Consider the following 21114-nt stretch of genomic DNA (forward strand, 5'->3'; position numbering starts at 1 on the left):
CAGAGGCAGGGTTGCAGATATGGACTCTCAGATGGCACAGCAGGGCAAGTGGTGGTCTTGTCCAGGGCCACAAGGCTGGTGGGTGGCGAGGCTGGGAAGGAGCACGTGAATTTAAGTCACTAGTCTGTCACAGTACTGTCACAGTACTGTCCGCTTCTGTGGCCACAGAGCCCCCTCTATGCACGACTTGGTGGGCACATGGCATTCCTGAGAACTGCTCCTCTCATTCCTGCTCCATCACCTGGCCACCTGTGTGCTCACTCCAGAATAAAACACTCTGACCTTTCCTTTTTCATTTTGGATCCTGCTACCTGTCCTGTAGGTATGTGCCTGGGGCTCCTCTCTTTCCGAAATTCAACTGGAAGGAACACTCGGTGAACTTGACTCTGTCTGCAGAGGAGCTCTGGGCACAGACCTGATCAGTGACTGACAAACTAATAGCTGAGACAGCTAGGAAGTTGGGGAAATTTCCAAGAATAGTGAGCAAAATAGCAGGGTAGAAAACTGGAGAAAGAATCAGTGTTGAATGGGACAAACCCAAAGGGCTGATGGGATAATTAGAAAAACTGAACTGGAAGAATGTGGGGGAATTTCCATGGGAAATTGAGGTCCAGCATCCCAACACTGCAGGATGTTAAAGAAAGGCAGACATGGTGACATACCCACAAACTTCTAGAGAGAAAGATGAAGGGTCAGCTATGGTGTTGTAAGATCAGACAGCATCTTAACTTCTCAGACGCAGTGAGGAGGAAGAAGACAGTGAAGCAGACCCGAGCTCTTCAGCACAGGAAAACACTGTGAACCCAGAATTGTACATGAAGAGCATTTGAAAACTAGGCACTTCAGACGTGGACGCTCACACTCCAGATACCTGCTGTTAAAGTTGTTACGTGAGGATGTAACCCAGCAGAATAAGGCCAAATACCATGGAACTCAAGCAAGAAAATTTGCAAAATGGTAGCTGTGCTTTGGGAACTGGATCTAAGTTATCAGAAGACTACACTAAGAAGGGACAATCTCCAAGGATATGCCACAAACAGGATGATAGTTTAGTGGCCTGCTAATGAAGACAGACTTCTTCTACCACAAGAAAAGAAGAAAAAGCAGGATGAGGAGGAGAAAACAAAGGCAATTAGAGACTCCAGGAAAAACAAAAAACTTCATGCAAAGATCAAAATCCTAATGCTAGTGACTTCAACATGGGCCTACACTGAATGACTGAGAGAAGAAAAAAGAGCCAGGGGGTGTAATATCAGGAATCTCCTCCCTGCAGGTCTGTAAAAAGGAATTCGAATTCTAGCCCCATTCTTGCTGTGGAGGCAAACATTCCTCACCACAATAACGTAATGCTCTCAGTAGGTTTTTAACTTTTGAATCCAGTCAACAGAACCTAAAAGACTTAAATATTGATGCCAGTACCAAAGGTCAAGTGATACTGTCTATAATTAAGCAGAGAGAGGAGTCTGAGAATGCTATTTTAAAGGAATCAATTAGTAAACTGTACACAACGTACTCAAAACTGGGCTTGGGGGTTCCAGCTATGAAAGCCTCAGCTCTCGCAGCACAGTCAGAATGTTTTCCTTTGTGAAATGAAGAACCGGGGTAAGGATAATGTGAGGGAGGTGACCACAGGAAGAATGAAGCAAAGTCAGTACGTGGTTCTTCTGCCTGGGGAGGCTGTGTGAATGAGGCTTCTCCCACCCCCGTGGATTGCTTTAATTAAGGATCTCTTTGACACACATGTAGCCCTTGGATCAACATTTCTGATGGGAGCTCACTGAGATAGGAGGAGGGGAAGAGCCCCAGGACAGTCAGATAGTGGGGTGCTATGGAGAATGGATGCATGGGCAAGGGTGGGAGAAGGCAGGACCCTAACTCTGTGAGGGAGGAGGGAGCAGAGGGAGGAAGGTAGTGCAGGTCTCCCACGTGGCTCTAGGCATGGAGGCCACAGAGAAGAGCAGTTTGGAGGGAAACCATCACGGGTCCAGGTGTCCCCTGGGGAACTGGCTCATGCAAATGGAGTCATGGCCCCAGCCGCCATATACATCACACTAGCGGAGCAGGACAGAAGATCCGGGTTACGCAATGGTACTGTGTCTTCCTTTGTCTATGCCCTGAGAGCCCTGGCTCTTTTTCTTGGGTGAAAAAAAAAATCACAAAGCACCATGACCTTGTTATAAATAAAAATATGGAAACACATGACAACAAAAGTGAAATCATCTTTTTTTTTTTTTTTAGCCTTAAACTCTTGTCCCAAAAGGGCTGTCTGGCAAACTCCCCTATTAAATGGAGTAGATAAACAGAGGGCGCTTTCTTCTGCATCCAGCCTGCAAACACACTCAGAGTTGGCTCCCTCTTTTTCAAATCTAACGAATAATAAAAAAATATGGCAATATGAAATAATGGTGGAGGGAGAGTGGAGAGAATAACCATTGCTTGCCACTCAGTTCTTACTACCTACACACTGAAGCAGTCTTCTAGAATACAAAGTTAGGGTTTCAAAGGCAAGCCAGCTGCCCACACACGCTGTTCACAACTCAGCACCCCTCAGGATTTACACGACACATGCCTCTTGGAGCTGCAAGCGCTCGACATCTCTTCTCATTCATTCTTCACATGAACGCAACTGGAGACGTGGAAGGAGTTGGAAGTAGTTCCATTTTGTAGACAGCCGGAAATGGAGGCTCAGAGAGGGTAAGTAGCCTGCCCAAGGTCACACAGTGACTCAGGTGGAAAGTCTGAGAGGGAAACTTAAGACGGCTTATGTTCAGAGCTTTCAGAATACTTCTGATAATATACATACAGGCCTCTGAAAGGTCCTCAGGACATGCCGCAAGCCAGGCTCTCTCTGGGGAGAAGAGCTTGGGGGCTGGGGTGTGTGTGTGGTGGGGGGAGAGAGAGAGAGAGAGACAGAGAGAGAGTCACAGTCACTTTTCCTTCGCACTCTATCATTTCCTGCACATTTGGAATCTTCTGCCTCGTGTATCTCTTTCCTATTACTGATTTAAAAAATATATACAAATGATGTCTGAGAGCCATGAAAATGAGTAGCTGTGGATAGTGGATTGTCACCCGGTGAGCAGGCATAATTTGCCACCCTTCTAAATCAATCTCAGGAAGGAGATTGGTTTCACTAAGGACAAGGGCGCCTTCAGAGGCCCTTGCTGGAGTGCATTTCTGAGTGCATTCCTTCCCAGCAGGTTGTGGTGGCTGTGAGGTGGGGGACCACGAGGACCTCACTGCCAGTAAGTGCTGGGTCTGACGCCCACCTGCTGCCCAGCCAAGGGCCGGAGGAGGTGCTTATCTGCAAAAGCCAGAGAAGGTGGAGCGGCAAGCCCGCCCTGTCCCTCACCCATGGCCAGGGCCTGCTTGTTCTAACTTCTCCTTATACCTCGCATCCACCTGCCCCCTGTCCCCTGCACCTCTTCCGCTGTAACTCCAGTCATCCCTCTGTCTGTATCCTTCAGCAACGTTAATCGGACAATGTCAGTCTTCTCCTTAACAGCCCCAAGGCATCCTGCTCCAAGTATGAGAAAAGCTGAAACGCCTCCCACGAAGCACGGGCAGCCTCACACCATCCTCTACCCTCTGCTTGCACTCTACCTTCCTGCCAGCTCAGGTCCTCTTCCACCTCCGTGCCTTTGCACTTGCTGGGCCTTCTCTAAAGAGATAATTCCCTCAACTTCCAGGTCTCAGCTCATGTCACTTTCTCAGGGAGCCCTTTCCTGGCTTCCTTAGGGAAAGCTGGCCCCACCTGACCTGTTCCAGGTACTCTAATGAGAACGCTGTGGGTTTACCTAGGGCACTGGCCACAGGTGAAACTCTCGTCTGTTGATAGGGTCACTTTCTTGTTTCATTATAAGACTATAATGTGCATGAGGTCAAAGTGTGCTTGTCCTGTTTACCTGGAAATCTTTAATTCCCAGAACAGTCAAGTCTTGATAATTATTGGTCACCCAGATGGAAAGATGAGTGGAATGGCTGGATGGGTGGATGGTTGAACGGGTAGATGGACAGGTGGAGGGATGGGTGGGTGGATGGGTAGATGAATGACTAGATGAGTGGATGGGGGGTCATAAAGATGGGTAGGGGGATGGACGGAGTCTTCTCAGCCTACAGTGGCCCCTTATGTCCTCTTGCCTCCCTTGGGAGCCTCCTCCTGGGTGTCCTGTGCCAATGAGGTGGGGGCCTGATTAAAGATGTATGGAGACTGTGATCCCCATCTATTTTGGGGAGTTGATTTTTTTTTTTGTGGGGCCAGAGTTTGAACTCAGGGGTTCACACTTGCAAAGCAGGTGCTCTACTTCTTGAGTCACACTCCTAGTCCATTTTATTCTGGTTAGTTTTTGGAGATGGGAGGTCTCACTTTTTACCCAGGCTGGCCTCAAACCATGATCCTCCTGATCTTGGCCTCTCAAGTAGCGAGGATTACAGGTATGAGCCACTGGTACCCGGCATAGGGAGTATTTTTAGCAAGGGCACTGAGACAGCTACAAAGTCCAGTGCAGCAGTGGCCCTAGGATTTCTGCTAATTGTCTCTAAACCTCATGGTCATTTCTAGATCTTTCTCTCATCTGCATCCCGGCCAGTGGAAGGGAATCCCAAGAAGGACATCCGATGGCTGACACACCAGACACATTCATCTGAGAGTGGGTTTGTCTTAGCCATTGGGCTCCCTGGCTCTGAGTCTCTGAACTAACTTTTGACATGTGAAAGTGTGGGAAGGGAAGAAATCTGACTGACTCAGAAAATGTCTCCATTGAGTCTCCCTTCTGAGCACATTTTCCTTAGTCACATTAGCCTCCGCAGTGGGCCTCTCTGGCCAGGCACTGCCTGCCCAGACTTTAACCCTGCTGCCAGGGCTGGGGGGCTGGCGAGGCCCCAGGTCTCCCTGTCCATTAGACCATTTCTAACAGGCGTTCCGAAGGGCGCCATGACTGCAGCCTTTTTGTGCTGCTCTGTGGTTGCCGCCCCCAGACGCTGTCTGCCTGCTCAATCAGGCCAGATGGCCAGCTCTCCTCCCAGTGCCCTGGCCACCAGGGCTCCAATGGCAAGTGAGACCGCCCTGTCCCTTCATCCACAAGCTCATGAATGGCCTGTCCTCCAGGTCCCTGCCAAGGTCATAGGCCAGTTAAGGCCAGTTCTGTTTGTCTAAGCATGGGAGGCCCCTCATTAACCGCTGCACCCCAGGAGCTGGCTTGTGGGGTGCTATGCTAAGCAAGGAAACATCCTTCTCTCTCCTGCTGGCGCTGTGGAAGGTCACAAAGAATCTCCTCCTCATGCACCCCCATCCCAGGCCAGCCTCAGGAAGGAGCATCTTCACCTGGTTGGGGCAGTGACCTGGCCCACATGTGGGTTCAGACGCTGACAGTGCTGGGGTTCACCTCTGTAACTTGGGGCTCTTCTGGGCTTCAGTGTTCTTCTGACAAGTGGAAAATGACACCTGCTTTACAAGGTCACTGAGGGTCAACCATGGGCAGTGCTGTGACCAGGGCAAGGCAACTGGTGCATGGGAGAAGATGGATAAACAGTGTTTCCATGAGCCTTGTCCCTTTTACTGAACTCTCTGGTGATGGGAGGCCCAGATTGTCTGATCTTTTGACATGGGACAGTCATGCCGACTCCCCTGGTCAAGGCAACAGCTTTCTTTTTTTTTTTGGCAGTAACAGGGTTTAAACTCTGGACCTCAAGATTGCCAGGCAAACACTCTATCACTTAGCCACAAGCCCAGTCCTTTTGCTTTTATTAGTTTTTTCAGATAGGGTTTCATGCTTTGGCCTAGGTCTCAGACCATGAACCTAGTGGGAATTATAGGTGTGCACCACTGTGCCCAGCCTTAAGACTAGAACCTCCTACCCTTTGCTCAGAAGCTGCCAGTTGACTGTAATGTGGCCTGGATGTCCCTCTGCTCGGTGGCCTCAGCTCCTGGCACAAAGTGGGGGCTCAGAACAGACACTGAACAGAAGCCTTTGCCAGGACACTATAAACAGAGGTGCAGACAGGGCAGGGATCGTGGAAGTCATCTGTCCAACCTTCTGTGACCTCTGGCATGAGGATATCCAGCCCGCCTGCCTCCCTCCTGCCCTTGTGACTGAGGCTCATTCCTCCTGAGGATGCTTGTTCCATCGCCAAACAGCTACCATGGTCCCATATGTCTTCTGCCAACTGACCCAAAGACTGCATCCTGCATCCTCTGCTACGGAGAGCAGCCAGCCCGCCCCCTGCCATCTCCTTCCCAGCTGATCCTGGGTCACCCCACTGCTCTGTGGGGTGAGGCCCTGACTGTGGGGCACCTGCTTCAAAAGCCGAGGGTGCATGAGTAGATAACCTCAGGCACGTGCACGTGTCCAGGCTGACCTGTCCACTGTCCTGGATACACATGCTCTGCAAAAGCTACTGCCTGATGGCAGCCACACTCTCACCCTTCCAGCTCTTTGGGGCACTTTTCACCAGGACCCCCACTCCCTGCCTGCACAGCCCTCCTAGATGGCCACAGTGACAGCTCTCCTGAGCTTTCCCGAGCTTTGGGCAATGAGGCCCACTGGCTCTGCCTGGACTCTTCTTGCTAGACTAGAAGCACAGGACAAGGTCCACTCACTGTGACCACCTGTCCAGGGTCCACTGTGACACGTGGCTTCCTGGGCTGCAGCAGCATCCAACCTGCCTGGTCAAGACTCATTGGAGAAGTTGGGTCAGGTGCAGCTTCCTGAAAGTGGTGGCCCTGAGATCTGTGCCGGGTCAGGGATCACACCTGGACTTCAAGGGCAAAGAGTGGGCAGTGGAAGCTGGGGTGTGGCTCAGTGGTAGAGCACTTTTGTAGCATGTGTCAGGCCCTGAGTTCCAGTCTCAGCACCACAAAAAAAAAAGAAAGAAAGAAAAAGAAAAAGAATGTGTGGGGTCTGGGTGGGGGAGGGGGCAATGGAGTAAGAACTGCACTCTTCACTGCCCCCTGGAGGGTGTCCAGGATCCTTGTTGGGCATGGGATTCCTGATACAGCACTGTTTGGTATTCTTCTTCTTTTTGAGATCGTCTCACTATATGGCCTCAAACTCAGGTTCCTCCTGCCTCAGCTTCCTGAGCGTTGGGATTACAAGTGTGTACCACCATACTCAGCACAGCACAGTACATCTTATTTATGGGAGAGGTGGAAGAACAGGTCCCATTAACCCCAAGTCCTACCAGCAATTCCACTTCTAGGCAAATGCCCCAAAGAGCTGAAAACATGGTCAAACGAGCTCTGGCTTGGGACTGTCCTCAGAAATACCATATGTGACGGCCAAAAGGGGGAAACCACCCAAGTGTTCCCCAGCAGGTGAATGGATACAACAGTGTGGTATAGACATACAATAGAATGTTATTCAGCCTCAAGAAGGAAAACTGACACGTGATATAACAGGACCTTGAAGACATCAGACTTTATACTCCATGAAGTAAGGCTGTCACAGAAGGTCACATATATATATCCATTTCTATGAAACCCCCAGGACAGACCAAGCCATACAGACAGAAAGCAGACTGATAGCTGCTTGGGGAAGCCATGATGGCTCCCATGACACCAGCATGGAGGACACATGGGAAGCAAATCAAAGGGGGAGAAGTGGATGGGAATGACCCAATTGGGACAGTGCCCCTTTTCAATTCAATGAAGATGCTTTGGAAGCAGACAGATGGTGACTGCGCAATGAACTACAGGTCAGAATGGCACATTTTATGCTATATTATGCTTGCTTTGTAACAACAAACCCAGGTCAGATCCCTTTGCAGGAGACGGAGTCCTGGGAATAGGTCTGAGCTGCTGTCATGGTTTGGATACCAAGTGTCTTCCAAAAGGGCTCCTGTGTTGAGGGCTTGATCCCCAGGTGGAACTAATCCTTGAGAGGTAGTTGGATCCCGAGGGCTCTGACTTCATCAGTGGGTTAATCCCTGATGGATTCCTAGCGTGACAGCACTACTGGGAGGCGGTGGGACGCAGGAGACACGGTCTAGGAGGAGGGAGTAGGTCACTGGGAAAGATTTACCCTGGCCCTGGCCCCTTCCTGGTCACCATGAGGTGAGCTGCCTCTGAACATGCTCCAACCAGCTTGATGTTCTGCCTTGCCACAGGCCCAAAGCAATGAAGCTTTCAGACCTTGGACTGAAACCTCTGAAACTGTGAGCTAAAATGAATCTTTCCTCCTTTAAATTGCTTCTCTCAGGCATTTGTCACAGCAGCAAAACATTCTGGCTAACACAGCTGTGCACAGCAGACTGCCTAGGACTGGGGAGGAGCCCAGGGTAGTGTGTGGGACCCTTCCCAGACTGGCCCTCCTTGGAGAGGATCTGGCTGCTGGCTTTTCAGAGAGGCCCCATGACTGGCTGTCCAGCAGAACCAGTGCAGGACCCTCACAGGTGACAGTCACACATCTGTTCTTATTTCTGTATCACATATAGACCCCAGAGCCTCACATCTAGGAAGGGCCTCTTTTGGGGTGGGGTCCCCACGGCAGTCCTTCCTCATGGTTTTCTGCCTTAGCATGGCATCAGTGCTATGCAGGGAGACTGGGGCTTGTGATGGAAACAAAGCAACCCAGAAACTTCCTGCCTGGGGACAGATAGAACCAGAGACGCTAATGTCACAAGGGCCAGAAAAGAGATGCAGCTTGTCGGGCTATTTAGAAATCCTCTGGTCTGCAAAGTACCTCATCCCAGCAGGCCCTAACACAGCCTCAGCCCCACCCTGAGTTACAGAGAGAAGGGACACAGAGACCCAGGGATGTCCCAGTAGCAGGTATTGCTTGAATATGGTCCTTGTGTCAGCCACACCATCACAACAAACCTGCCATGTGCCTTGCTTAAAAACTCTGCCTGCTGGGGATTACGCCCATCCAGAGGAATGCATCCCCTCTTAGCCAAAACTCCAACTGAGCAGAAAAGCAGGAATGAACGTAGAACACATAGACGGGGAGGGGGGCCCAGAGTCAGGGCACCTTAAGCACTCCCCTGGAGGGATGCCCCACCTATCAGCTCCTGGGCCCACTCTGGTCATCCGCACATCTGTGCTGCTTTCTCCTCCACAGTGCCACGCTCCCTTCCTCCTGGAAAGCCTGCTGACTTCTCCATGGGGCCATCTCCTCAGTGTGCTCTCACTCAAAGGGAACCACAGGTGGCATGCAGGATACCTCTGTAGCAGGTTTTCTGGAAGTCAGTGGCTTCCATGACTCCAGCATGAGGGACACACTAGAAGCAAAGCAAAGTGGTCCAAGAGCTCCACACAGGACGGCCCAGCATGTGCTCGGGAGGCATTGGCACCTTTGCCCGCAGGTCATGGTGGAGGACGAAGCATGTCTTACCTGGCCGCGTCAAAGCTGTCATAGGAGCCCACCGTGTAGTGTCTGAAGAGTTTCTTACTGCGGTCCGCACGAGTTTCTGTGCAGAGGGAAAAGAAACCCCGTTTAGAAAAGTCGTGTTCCACATGGTGAACTCAATGAGACTATGGGCTCCCACTGGTCTGCCCCATGCAGCGTGAGACCTGCTCTCTCAGGGAGAGACCTGGGGAGAAGATGAGAACTGATTCTGGGGCCTGACACTGCAAAATGTGGGGTGCCCATGGAGCCAGTGCTCCACAAAGTTGGAGGGCTCCATCCTAGACTGCAGACAGCAGGCTGCTGGCTCGGCTCATGGAGGGCAAGGGAAGCTCTGTGGAGTAGAGAGCCGGGCACATTCCAGCTGCAATAGTGACAGCTGTCTTGCACATGGACGCTATTAGTCCAGCAGTGGGAAACCACGCTGCCCAGGTGACCTGGACGGCTGAGCCTCCTTGCCCATCTGAGAACCTGCAGGTGACTGACTGAGTGCCTTTGGGGAAAAGATATGTTTATTGTGATTTTCGTGATTACAGTTGCTTTCTCCTGTAAAAACAAAACAACAAAAACCCCACTAAACCAACATGATTAGTGCTCCTAATTAAGTTCTCTGCTTGCTTCCCTTACTCAGCAGATTGATAAGTAAATCTCACGGGAAAAGACATGAGTGGTATAATTAGGGGCGGGAGGGGGGACCCCACAACAACACAAACACAGGAAATGCAGTAGCTCATGACTGCTGCTTACGTATTTGCCTCTGAAATAAGATTTCCTGTACCATCTCCTTCCTAAATCCTGCAAAATTTTGGGAAAAATGAAGCAACTGGCTTCAGGAAAATATCCTGAAATCTATCTTGGGCAGTAAGCGTCTCTGTGGTCAGTTTCTTCTGCTATGTGCTTCAAGGTTAAGGTTTTTACTCAAACCCCTAAAAGACACACGTGGATCCAAAAGTAAACACTGGGAAGGGTACTGAGAAAGTTCTGGTTCTTTTCTGCCTAGAGGCATGGAAAGCACAGGCAACCTTCCTATAGAACCTGAGAGTTACCCTAGAGTTGAAGGAGGCCGGTGTGGGCCCAGGACTACATTTCCCAGCTGCCTTTGCACTGGAGCGTGATCATGTGACTAGTTCCTACCAATAGGATGAGCACAGTGTTGGAGGGGCTACTTCTAAACCTAGGCCTTTTAGAAACCCTTGTGCGTTCTCTCCTCTCCTTTCCTGCTCAAGGCTCAGGACCTGAGGCCCTAAAGTAGGATGTTCACAGATGGAGTCGAGGCCTGGGGCGCTCATCAGAGTGAGCAAGAGTTATGCACTGTGCATTACAAGAACAAAAATTAACCCTCCTCTGCCTTGTGGGTTTGTTACTATAGCCAACATCATCTTAACTGACAGGTGAGGGAACAGGGGTCCTACTGGCTCCCACCTGCCTGTCCACTCCCTCCACATCTCTTCCCCAAACACTGTGTCACTGCTGTCGTTATCGCTGACACTCATCAAGCACTCCTGTGTACCAGGCCCACTCTAAGTGCCATGTGTGTCCCATTACTTAACTGCCATGCTCACCCGGTGAGGGGAGCACGTGCTGCTCTGTGGCCCCTCTGCCACTCTTTGAAGCCCGGTTTGTGGCTGTGGGTGCCTTCCACGAGGAGAGCATCTCATTTAAGTTTAAGGAGCCCTGCTATTTTAAATGTCTGCCTGTGTTGATCGGATCGCTAATCAAGCACCAGGTACTCTGTTATTGAAGTAGCACAGCATGCAGAAAATGCGCTCACAATCAGCAAATGTCTTTTCACAAAGCAAATCAAAGGCAAAGGCATTTCCCAAACAAAATAAGCAATTTAAGTTTTAAGAAATGTGGGACGTCACACAATAAACAAAAGCGAAGGTGCCTATAATATAAATTTGTCATTTTGTTATACTCCATATAATAAAAGGATATTCAGATAAAAATTATGGACCAGAGAGTTAAATAGTGAATGGGCCACCATCCTCTGCTTAGGTCTGTCCCTCTTGCATGGTCACTGACTCCATTGTAACCTACTTCTTCGGCACCATATTTTCTGGCTATCTGGGCACATGGAGGGAGAGGGAATGACTGGACCCATTTTGTGAATGACAATAGTAAGGGCTACCAAGACAAAGTCTCACACCCACTGTGTGGTTGGGCCAGGCTTAGCACCTTGGCCAGCGTCCACCTCATATCCACTAGGTTGCATTGCCTGACCCCTGGGCCAGAGTGTGAATGCCCGGTGTTCTTTCTAGGGCTCAAGAAGGGGATGTGGCCTTATTTCTGTGTCTCTTCTGCTGCCGTGGTCTGGTGTGTCTCCCAAAGTTATCTGCAAGTGGCAGTTGGAGGCAGGGCCTTTGGAGATGATCAGGATTCGATGAGTTCATGAGGGTGGAGCCCCTGAGGGACAGTGGCTTAATAAGAACAGAAGAGAGACCTGAGCTGGCATGCTCACTAAGTCTCCCCAGTGATGCCCTTGTACCACCCAGGGACTTTGCAGAGTCCCCACCAGTAAGGAGGTCCCGAGCAGATGTAGCTCCTTGACCTTGAACCTCCAGAATCATGAGTTGAACAGGCCTGTATTCTTTATAAATTAGCCAGTCTGTGTCTTTGGTTACAGCCATAGAAAAAGGAGTGAAAGGCCTGCTGTCCAGCTCTGAGCAGACACAAGGCATCAGTGTTTCCTGGTCTAATACAAAGGACCCATTGCACAAGCAACTAAAAACGCCCACACAACCTCAGAGTGGGTAGAGTGCACTGGGTGCTCACCAGGATGGGCACTGGTCCAGCCACGCTGTGCACACCTCCCCCGTGCTTGGCTTCTGGACCAATGTGGCCAGGTGTGCCTCCCCAGCACTCTGTGCCCACTTCACATTCCACTGCAGTCATATGCAGTTCACTGAGACCCAGGCCCCGGGCCCAAGGGCAGGGATTAGAAGGGTGACCCTGGGGGCAGAGCCTCAGGATCCTGTGGGTGGGGAAGGAAGGAGCCCATGTCTGCTGGCTTTCCATGGTTGGGCAAGGGGCCCAGCCATCAGATCACTGTGGTGGGAATGGAAGGCAGCCCATGCGGCTGCCAGGCTAGCCCTGGGACATCAATATCGGGGTCACATGTGTGCGACTTATCCTAGAGGGAGAAGTGAGACTTGAACTTTTTGTGGGGTTAAGCACAGTGGCTCACAAAGCTACAGAAGGACCCCAGGGCTGCTAATTGCTGGTGTTCCTCTTAATTGCTTTGGTTGCTTGAGCCCCCGCGAGGCAGCTCTGCACTGGTTGTCTAGGAGACCGCTGGGCTCTGAGAACTGACTGGTGCAGGTGCCCAGCTGGTGAGAGGGCCCAGGGCCCAGGAGCAGAGAGGACAGTGGGTAGCGGACCTGTGAGTGTGTGTGACTGTGTGTGTGAGTGTGAGTAGATAGTGAATGTGTGTATGTGTGTGTACATGAGACTGTATAAGCGTGAATGAGTGAGTGTGTGCATGTGTTTACCAGAGGAAGGAAACTTTTCAGAAAGGAACCATTTCTAGGCCAGGTGACTTCATGGACTGATAGTGTTTTCCATGATGTATGGGGATAAAAAGCAGCATAATAAAGTTCTCCGAGATCTGAAGTTGATTGTGTGCACATTGAAACAATTAGCTCTTTTGTTCACATGTGGAATCTAGGCCTGAAAAGTAACATGACAGGATTGGGAACGGGGGACCGCCTGGGGGATCAGGTAAGAGGTGGACCTATATCATATATATGTACGCAAATAGCATAATGAAAACTGCCCCAAACTATTTTTTGGGCAGTAATGGGGTTTGAACTCAGGGCTTCATGTCTGCTAGGCAAGCGCTCTACCATCTGAGTCACGCCTCCATCCCCTAAAAACTAATAAAAGTGGGGGGAGAAGAGGTTCAGAAAGAGCAATGAAGTGGGGTGAATTTGATGAAAATATTACAATGAAACAAATCCTTTGTGCAATTTATGCTAATAGAAACTTAGATAACTCTTTCTTATAGTTGGGGATGTGATTCAAGTGGTAGAAAACCTGCCTAGCAAGACCCCGAGTTCAAACCTCAGTACCACCAAAAGAATCTTTCTTGATACAATTCCCCTCTGCTGTAACAATTATTTTACAAGAGAAAAGGGAAACCTTGAAGAAAAAGTCACCTCTGACTGCCTTGTGAAACTTACACTACACAGGCCTTCCTGCCCTCAGGCTCCCACACAGGATCACGTCTGCTCTGAGATATGGTCTCCAGAGTAGGGAGAGGGTTCTGAGAGTGCACAGTCATCACTACCATCACCACCACCATCATCAATCACCACCACCATCACCACCAATGATCAATTACCACCACCATCAATCACCACCACCATCAATCACCATCACCATCATCACCATCAATGACCAATTACCACCACCATCATCACCATCACCACCACCATCAATCACCATCACCATCACCACCACCAATGACTAATTACCACCACCATCACCATCACCACCATCATCAATCACCACCACCATCAATCACCACCACCATCATCACCATCACCACCACCATCAATCACCATCACCATCATCACCATCAATGACCAATTACCACCACCATCATCACCATCACCACCACCAACAATCACCATCACCACCACCAATGACCAATTACCACCACCACCATCACCATCACCACCATCATCAATCACCACCACCATCAATCACCACCACCATCATCACCATCACCACCATCATCAATCACCACCACCACCATCACCACCAATCACCAATTACCACCATCACCATCTTCATTACCATCCCCATCAGCATCACTATCAGAGAGAGACACAGAGATGAGAGAGAGATGGACCCACAGGTTGGCCTTTCGGAAGACATGGCTGGAGACCCACAGCCAGCCCGACCTCTCCTATGCTTTCTGTCCTGGGACAATTTAGCTCTTTGTTGTTCACAATGCGAAGAGCTTGGAAAGCGAGCTGTGCACCTAGCCATCGTAGTCCTGCACTACCTGCCAGGGCACAGCCACCCAAGGTGTGGCGCGTTTGTGGATTTTGTGCCCACATCTCCTCCACCTGGCAGTGGTGGCTCTGAGCTCAGGAGACAGGGCACCTTCTGCCACAGGGATGCACAGACATGGCCCTGGCCGGTCCAGGTGTCATGCTGGACTCTGGGACCCCACCACTCCCATGGAGGGACACACGGTCCGTATAGGACACTGGCTTTGTGCTGAGATATTCAGCAGCCCGACGCTGAGTGGCTTCTTTTGACTGATGAGGGGAAGGACATGGGCTGTGGATAGCTGGGACCCTCTTCCAAGAAAGGGAGAGAACGAGGCTTAGAATGCAGGCTTCCCACAGTGGGAGGCAGAGCCAACAGGGCGGGGTGAGCAACAGGCATGGGGACCCTTCTGCTGGAGGCTGTGGCCTGGGTGGTCATGAGGACCATGTGTCAACTCTCCCTGGCTTTCCTCCCGGGGGCGTGTGTTCACATTCCACTTCTTGCGTGGCTCGAGATGGCTGGTTAGACCCTTAAAATTAGTTTTGGCCAATGGTCAAAGCCATGGAGCCTTTAATTCCTAATCCCTCCCCAACCATGGCACTGCTTTTGCCCTTGGGCATGGTGCACACCATCTAAGGTGCTGGCTGTTCCTTCAGTCTGGGTCCCCAAGGGGGCACCTGTGGGCACAGCTTGGACACGTAGCAAGAACAAGAAACAAACTTTTGTTGTTCCACACCCCAGAGTCTGGGGGGTGCTTGTCTCTGCAGTGCCATCTAGGGTAGGCTGGCTGACACAGACCATGAGTGGCCCTCCCAGTCTGGGAGCCATGATGCTCATTCCATATTGTGCTCCAGCCTGGCAAAGCTGCCAGGTTTCTGTCACCAGCAACCCAGAGTGTCTGGCCAGTGCAGGAGGGAAAGCCAGCAAGATCCCAGCACAGACGGAGATGGGTCCTTGCCTGGGACAACACCCTCCTCACCAGGAGAAAAGTAGCAGGTCACCTAATGGATGACAGGAAAGCATCCACGAACACCAACAGAGCGTGGTGCAGTGTCATACCTTCTGTGGCTCAGAGGAGGCCGACAACCTAGCCAGCCAAGAGGGAGCTAGTTACACCTGCTTCTTTAACCATATTGAAACGTCTTGAAATCAAGACCAAGTTTGCAGCCAGGCCATCTCCTCACCCAGAGCCAGGCTGAGTGCCTCACTCAGCAGTGTTTATGGCATCCCAGGCTGCATGGAGGCCAGCAGTCACTATCACTCTAGTCTGAGTGACTACCATCTCTCGCTGGATGGTGGCAGTAGCCTCCTGTCTCCCTGCTCCCATGCTTGCCCCCTCCTCACTGATCTCCTTTCCACAGAGTAAACAGAATGAGCTCTAAAGAAATGTGAGTCAGGCGATGCTATCAGCTCTGCTGCCCTTATCTCCCACTGCTCTCCCCTCCTCCATTGCTCCACTCCAGCTCATAGCCTCCTCTTTGTCCTTTGACTGTGATGGGCTGATTTGTACCTCAGGGCCTTTGTACTTGCTATTCTCTGTCCAGAACATTCTTTCCCCAGTTCAAATTTCACCATGCTGCTAGGTCTCCAGCTCTGATGTTGCAGCTTAGGAGTGAACACTGCCAGCTCCAGCTCTGTGATCTGACTGCACAAGGCGAAGAGCCTGCCAGGGATGCTGAATTAGCACCTCCCAGGGACCTGAGGTACTGCAAACAGCCCTGCCTGCAAACCAAGGGAGCTGAGTTCCAGTCCTGACAAAGGTGCTGGCCAGGTAGGATCTTCTCATGGTGCCTCTGGGCCTCCGCTTCCTCACCTGCAGAGAAGGATGCTTGCTCCAAAGGACCTGTGTTCCTCCATGACACACTCCCCGGGGAAACTGGGGATTCTCCTTTCCTGTGAGCCTGGGCACACCCCCATCCCCAATCAGGCAGCATTTAAACTGACGTGCCCTAAAAGCACTGCTCTAAGAACAGCCTACAAAAGTCTACACGGGAAGGCAGAAACCCCGTTTCAGATACCTCTTGGGACTCATGGAAGGAAGTGACAGATTGCATGATGAGCTTTGCATTGACAGCACTTAAAATAGCCCTTTACACAGAGCCACAGGGAGGGGGGCACCTGCAGCTTGGCATGGATGCCAGGATGGGGTGCCCTGGGAGATTTCGGCGGCCTCTGGTCCTAGAGTGGAATTTTCTCCCAGACCTCTACAAACACTCTGAAAGCCTGGAGATTCATTCACAAGGATGTGGGAGGAGGTGGTGCAGAGCCAGGAGATAGCCCCCCTGGCAGGAGGTGGCAATCAGGCCCACAAACAAGCTGACCCACCTAGCACAAAACTGTCCCCTTGCTTGCAGGATGCTTGTGGACAGACAGAGGCAGATAAGGACACAGGGCAGTCCACTGTTTGATTATTTTGCTATGCTATAGATGGAAACCAGGCCCTTGCACGTGGTAGACAGCACTCACCACTGTGCCACACCCCAGCCCCAACGGTCTGATTTTTACACAACAGAAACTGAGCTCCAATTTCTTCTGTGTCTGAGCCAGACGGGAAACCAGCTCCTGGGTAGCCTCAGTTTTCTTATCTGTAGCCTGGGTCACAGCAGGGTCTATACTGCAGAGCTCCAGTGAAGACAAAACGGTCACACTACTTCATAAATCCTTCCCCGGGCCCCGCCCACAGAAACATGGAGGACACTACTGTCTGTCCAGGAAGCCTCCTTGGTCTTTTTGGCCCACAGCTTTTTCTGACATGTCCCCTGCCTTTAGCAGAGAGGAAGACCTTTCCCTAGGTCTATCAATACCACACGATGATCCAGTTAGAGGTGACTGACCGAGACATGGCCCTGTGCCAGGCCAGGAACCCCTTCCTGGGAAATGGACAGTCTTTTTGCTCCCTATCTGAATCGTGGACATCTCTGCCCGAGTGAGGTGCTGTCACTGTGAGTTGGGGCTAGTGGAGGACAGGCTACAGGTTGCATGGAGGGTGTGGTAAGAGGCCCCAGTGGTTCCCCATCTGGCCGTGAAAGGCACCCTTAGACTGGACTGTTGTTGGTCACTAAACCAGCTCACGTGAGGGTTTCATTTTCTGAAACCAAACAGCACTGTCTTTCAGCCAGTCTGTTGCTCTAGGCCAAGGCTGTTTTCCAAGCAGACCACGAGGGCACTCCTGGACTTCGTGACTGACTTGGTGTCCCCTCCACCCTGCGGCTGCTGTCGTAGAGAATGCCCCAGACAAGGCAGGTCCTTGGACACCCTGTCTCCAGATCCTAAAATGCACGTTTAGCATCTGGGGATTCAACCAACCGCAGGTTGAAAGTGTGTTAAACGTGCATAGCTTTTCTTCTTGTCACTACTCCTGAAACAACGCAGCACGATGACTGTTCACAGGGCCCGTGCGCCTTGTCAGGTGGCAAACGTGACGGGAGATGTTTAAAGTCTACGGAAGACGTGCGTAGGTCACGTGCAACGCTATGCCACGCCAGAGAGGGGTGGACTTTGATATCTATGGGGGTTCTGGAACTGACCTCTGTTGGTTATGTGTTTACTGAGACACACAACTCCTAATGCCCTCAGTCAGAACCATGGTGGTAGCTACACTGCTGACATTTCTAGGTCACCTTTGGCCAATGAGCAGTCAAAATGACCAGACGGAAGGTACTGGGCACGCAGGGGACAAAGAGCCTCCTGTCCCCATGATAAAGGCAGTGAGACCCTGGGATTTGGTCATGGACGTAAGACAAAGGACTAACTTCAAATGACCAGGAAACACTTCTGAGTGAGGCAGCCTCCATTCATTGCCATGATGACGGGAGCCCCCATTGCAGATCCTCTGGGGAGTGTGTGCAATAACATTTTAAGCTGTTTGATTCTTTTCTCCCAGGGCTATGTCCCAAATCTACCGTTTTTGTTGACAATAAGCACAGAGACTAGGGATGAACTGTATGATGATGCCAAATGTCCTAAAGATGAACTTGAAATGCAAAAGAAGAATCTGATTTCATTTGAATTCCAAGCGGGCGGCCAGCAGAGAGAGGATGGGAAGTCTGAACAGGCAGTGTCCTGCAGCACAGGGAAGTGGCCCGGTGACCCCAGTGAGGCTCCTTCACTTGTCCTGGCCAGTGTACACTAACGTGCAGTTGGCCCTTGGTGAATGAGCGCTGTCACTGTTGTAAGTGGAAGCTTCCTGAGGTCACACCTCTCTCTGCCCAGCCAAGGGCAGGATGTCACAGCAAGAACTGGGCAGGAGAGGGATGGTGGTCAGACATGAGCTGAGGGATCAGTGCCGGCACTGTGACACAGGCATCCTGGGTACCCTGCATGTTAACTCTCAGAACAACCCGGATGGTACAGATGGTCCCTGACTTAGGACGGCACGAGAGAGTACCATCATAGCACCATTCTATCTTTTGTCTTCAGCATTAATTCCGTCTTCATTATCACATGCCGTGTTAGCAATTCCACAGAGATCTGGGCTAATGCGAGCGTGCTTGCACCTTTATGGCAGGCGAGGCTGAGCTAGGGTGTTTGGTAAGTCTAGTGTATAAGTGCATCAGCTTCTGATGCTTTTATCAGGAGGCAATCTTACTGCAAGCCAGGGAGCGTCAGGACTGCTGCCATCCCATTTCACAGACGTGGACGTGGAGGCAGAGAGCAACAAGGGGAGGGCCAGCGTTCCGCTGACAGAGTGCATGTCCAGCGGGCACCAAGGGACTTAGGGCTGGGGGAGAGTCCACTTGCCTGGCTGCCAAGCACAGTGGCCAGGGAGTGAGAAGGAAGAGCAGCTGAGCCAGGGGAGAGCTCTGAGTCAGGGCTCTCCAGGACCCAGCCACTCAGCAGCATGGCCGGGCAAGTACTGGACTTCTGCCTCTCCGAAGCCTGAGATAATGAAGGGGTTGCAGCTCGAGGGGCTGAGCCTGTGATCACGTGTCAGGAAGCACAGAGGGCTGGTGGAGTAGAGTTGCCTGCAATCCCACCAACCACTGGGAGAGAGAGAGAGAGAGAGAGAGAGAGAGAGAGAGAGAGAGAGAGAGAGAGAGAGAGGAGAGAGAGAGAGAGAGAGAATGGGGTGGGGGGAGAGAGAGGGTGTGCAACTGACTGAGGGGGTGGAGAATTCCTCCCTTTATTTCTGCCTCCCTCCCTCCCTCCCTTGGAATCGCTGTCCTCTCTTGGTTCTCACTCTTGGCTTTTGTTTCAATCCCTTTATACCACTTTACCAAAATACCCAAGGCTAGATCATTTATAAAGAGTAGAAATTCATTTTCTTGCCATTCTGGAGGCTTGGAAGTCTAAGACCAAGGTACCAGCTGCTCTGGTGTCTGGCGAGGGCCCCTTTCTCAGAGATGGCACCGTCTAGGTGTCCTAACATGGAGGAAGAGTCAAAAAGGGTGACGTGTAACGCCTCGTGTGTGTGGGCTCTGCCCTCAGGACTCACTCGTTGTCTGAAGGCTCCACCTCTTTACACAAGTACTTTGCGGAGTAAGTTTTAACACAGGCATTTGGGGGGATAGTCAAACCACACATCCCTTCACCCAGAAGAGGCAAACGTCACAGAAGTGGCACTTGGGCAGTGGGGAGCCTCCTCCAGCATTCGAGGTTACAGTTACAGATCCTGCTGTGTGCCTGGTCCATTAGACAGGACCCTGTGGGCTCTTTGAGTGGGTGTCCCTCCTGCCCTACAGAAAGACTCAAGTCTCTGGCTGACAGCATGGCCAGGTCACCCAGCTCCAGCCTACTAGTTGTCTGCAGCCACATTTTCTCACAGATTTGTGTGTCCCTGTAAATTTTAAATCAGACACTGTTCACCTGACTGGTAAGCCAAAGGCAGAGGACAGAAATTACCAATGGTGACAAAAGATGAAAACAAGTTCTTTTTAAAACCAAAGATGCTCCTGGGCTCCTTCAAAGCAGAGAAACATGCAGTCAGAGTGGCTGGGCTCTTGGGTGTAGGGCTGGCAGGTCACTACACCCTCAACAGGCCACATGCTGCCTGGCAGGCAGGGGTGAGCTAGAGTCCTCAGGGCTCCCTGTGCCCAGCAGGGTTGGAGGGCCCAAGGGTGGAAAGGCTGACCTGGAAGCCAGCAACTGGGGTTCTAGACCAAGGAGGTCTACTTGCACAGGCCATGCCTCTGCTCTGTCAGCTCATGGACATGCTGCCCACCATGACAGGACAGGAGATCAAGGACCTCAGCTCCCAGATCATTCAACTGGGGGTGTGCAAAGCTCTGGTTTAAAAAGAAACACCTGTCACACAAACAATCACCAACCCACTCGGCTCACCCACGTCCCCAGTAAACCAGGGGCAGGTCATTCATCAGGCACCTTCTGGGCACCCAGCACTGACCTGGTAGGGAAGGGGGAGAAGAGGAGCCGGTGGTCAGAAGGCCCCGGGGGATTCCATCCCATGCTGACCTCGTGACAAAGGGTGGACAGGGCTGCTGTGCTGAGTGAGCACAGACTCACCGGCCTAAAGCCACACAGTCACTTCCTTCAGTAGCTGGACGTGGGGCTTCCTGGGCTAACCCCAGGGGTGGGCGGGCTGTGTCTCTCTCTGCAGACTCCAGTGACTATGTACTTCCTCCCTTCTCTGGGTGCTGGAGGCCTCTGTGCTCCTTAGATGGTGACCCCTCCTGGCAATGGCGGTCAGTGGTTGGTCCCTCTCACACCCCTTCACTGCAATTCTGAGCAAAATGCCTCCCTCTTCCGTTTCTAAAGACCCCGGGATTACACTGAGCACCCTCCCCTCGGGACGGGATCACCTCCCCATCTATGC

At 51.5% G+C, this 21114-nt stretch overlaps 1 protein-coding gene across 5 annotated transcripts in view; it reads right to left on the reverse strand.

Annotated features, from left to right (window-relative positions):
- Window positions 1–21114, reverse strand: part of Shank2 (SH3 and multiple ankyrin repeat domains 2) — a 505735-nt gene that overhangs the window by 164384 nt on the left and 320237 nt on the right. For all 5 annotated transcript variants that reach the window (XM_074050929.1, XM_074050919.1, XM_074050915.1 and 2 more), the window contains one exon: window positions 9330–9405. In XM_074050929.1, coding sequence (XP_073907030.1) covers window positions 9330–9405 — 76 coding nt within the window. The remainder of the gene's footprint in view (window positions 1–9329; window positions 9406–21114) is intronic.

The sequence above is a fragment of the Castor canadensis genome, chromosome 1, assembly GCF_047511655.1.
Source record: "Castor canadensis chromosome 1, mCasCan1.hap1v2, whole genome shotgun sequence".
NCBI lineage: Eukaryota > Metazoa > Chordata > Mammalia > Rodentia > Castoridae > Castor > Castor canadensis.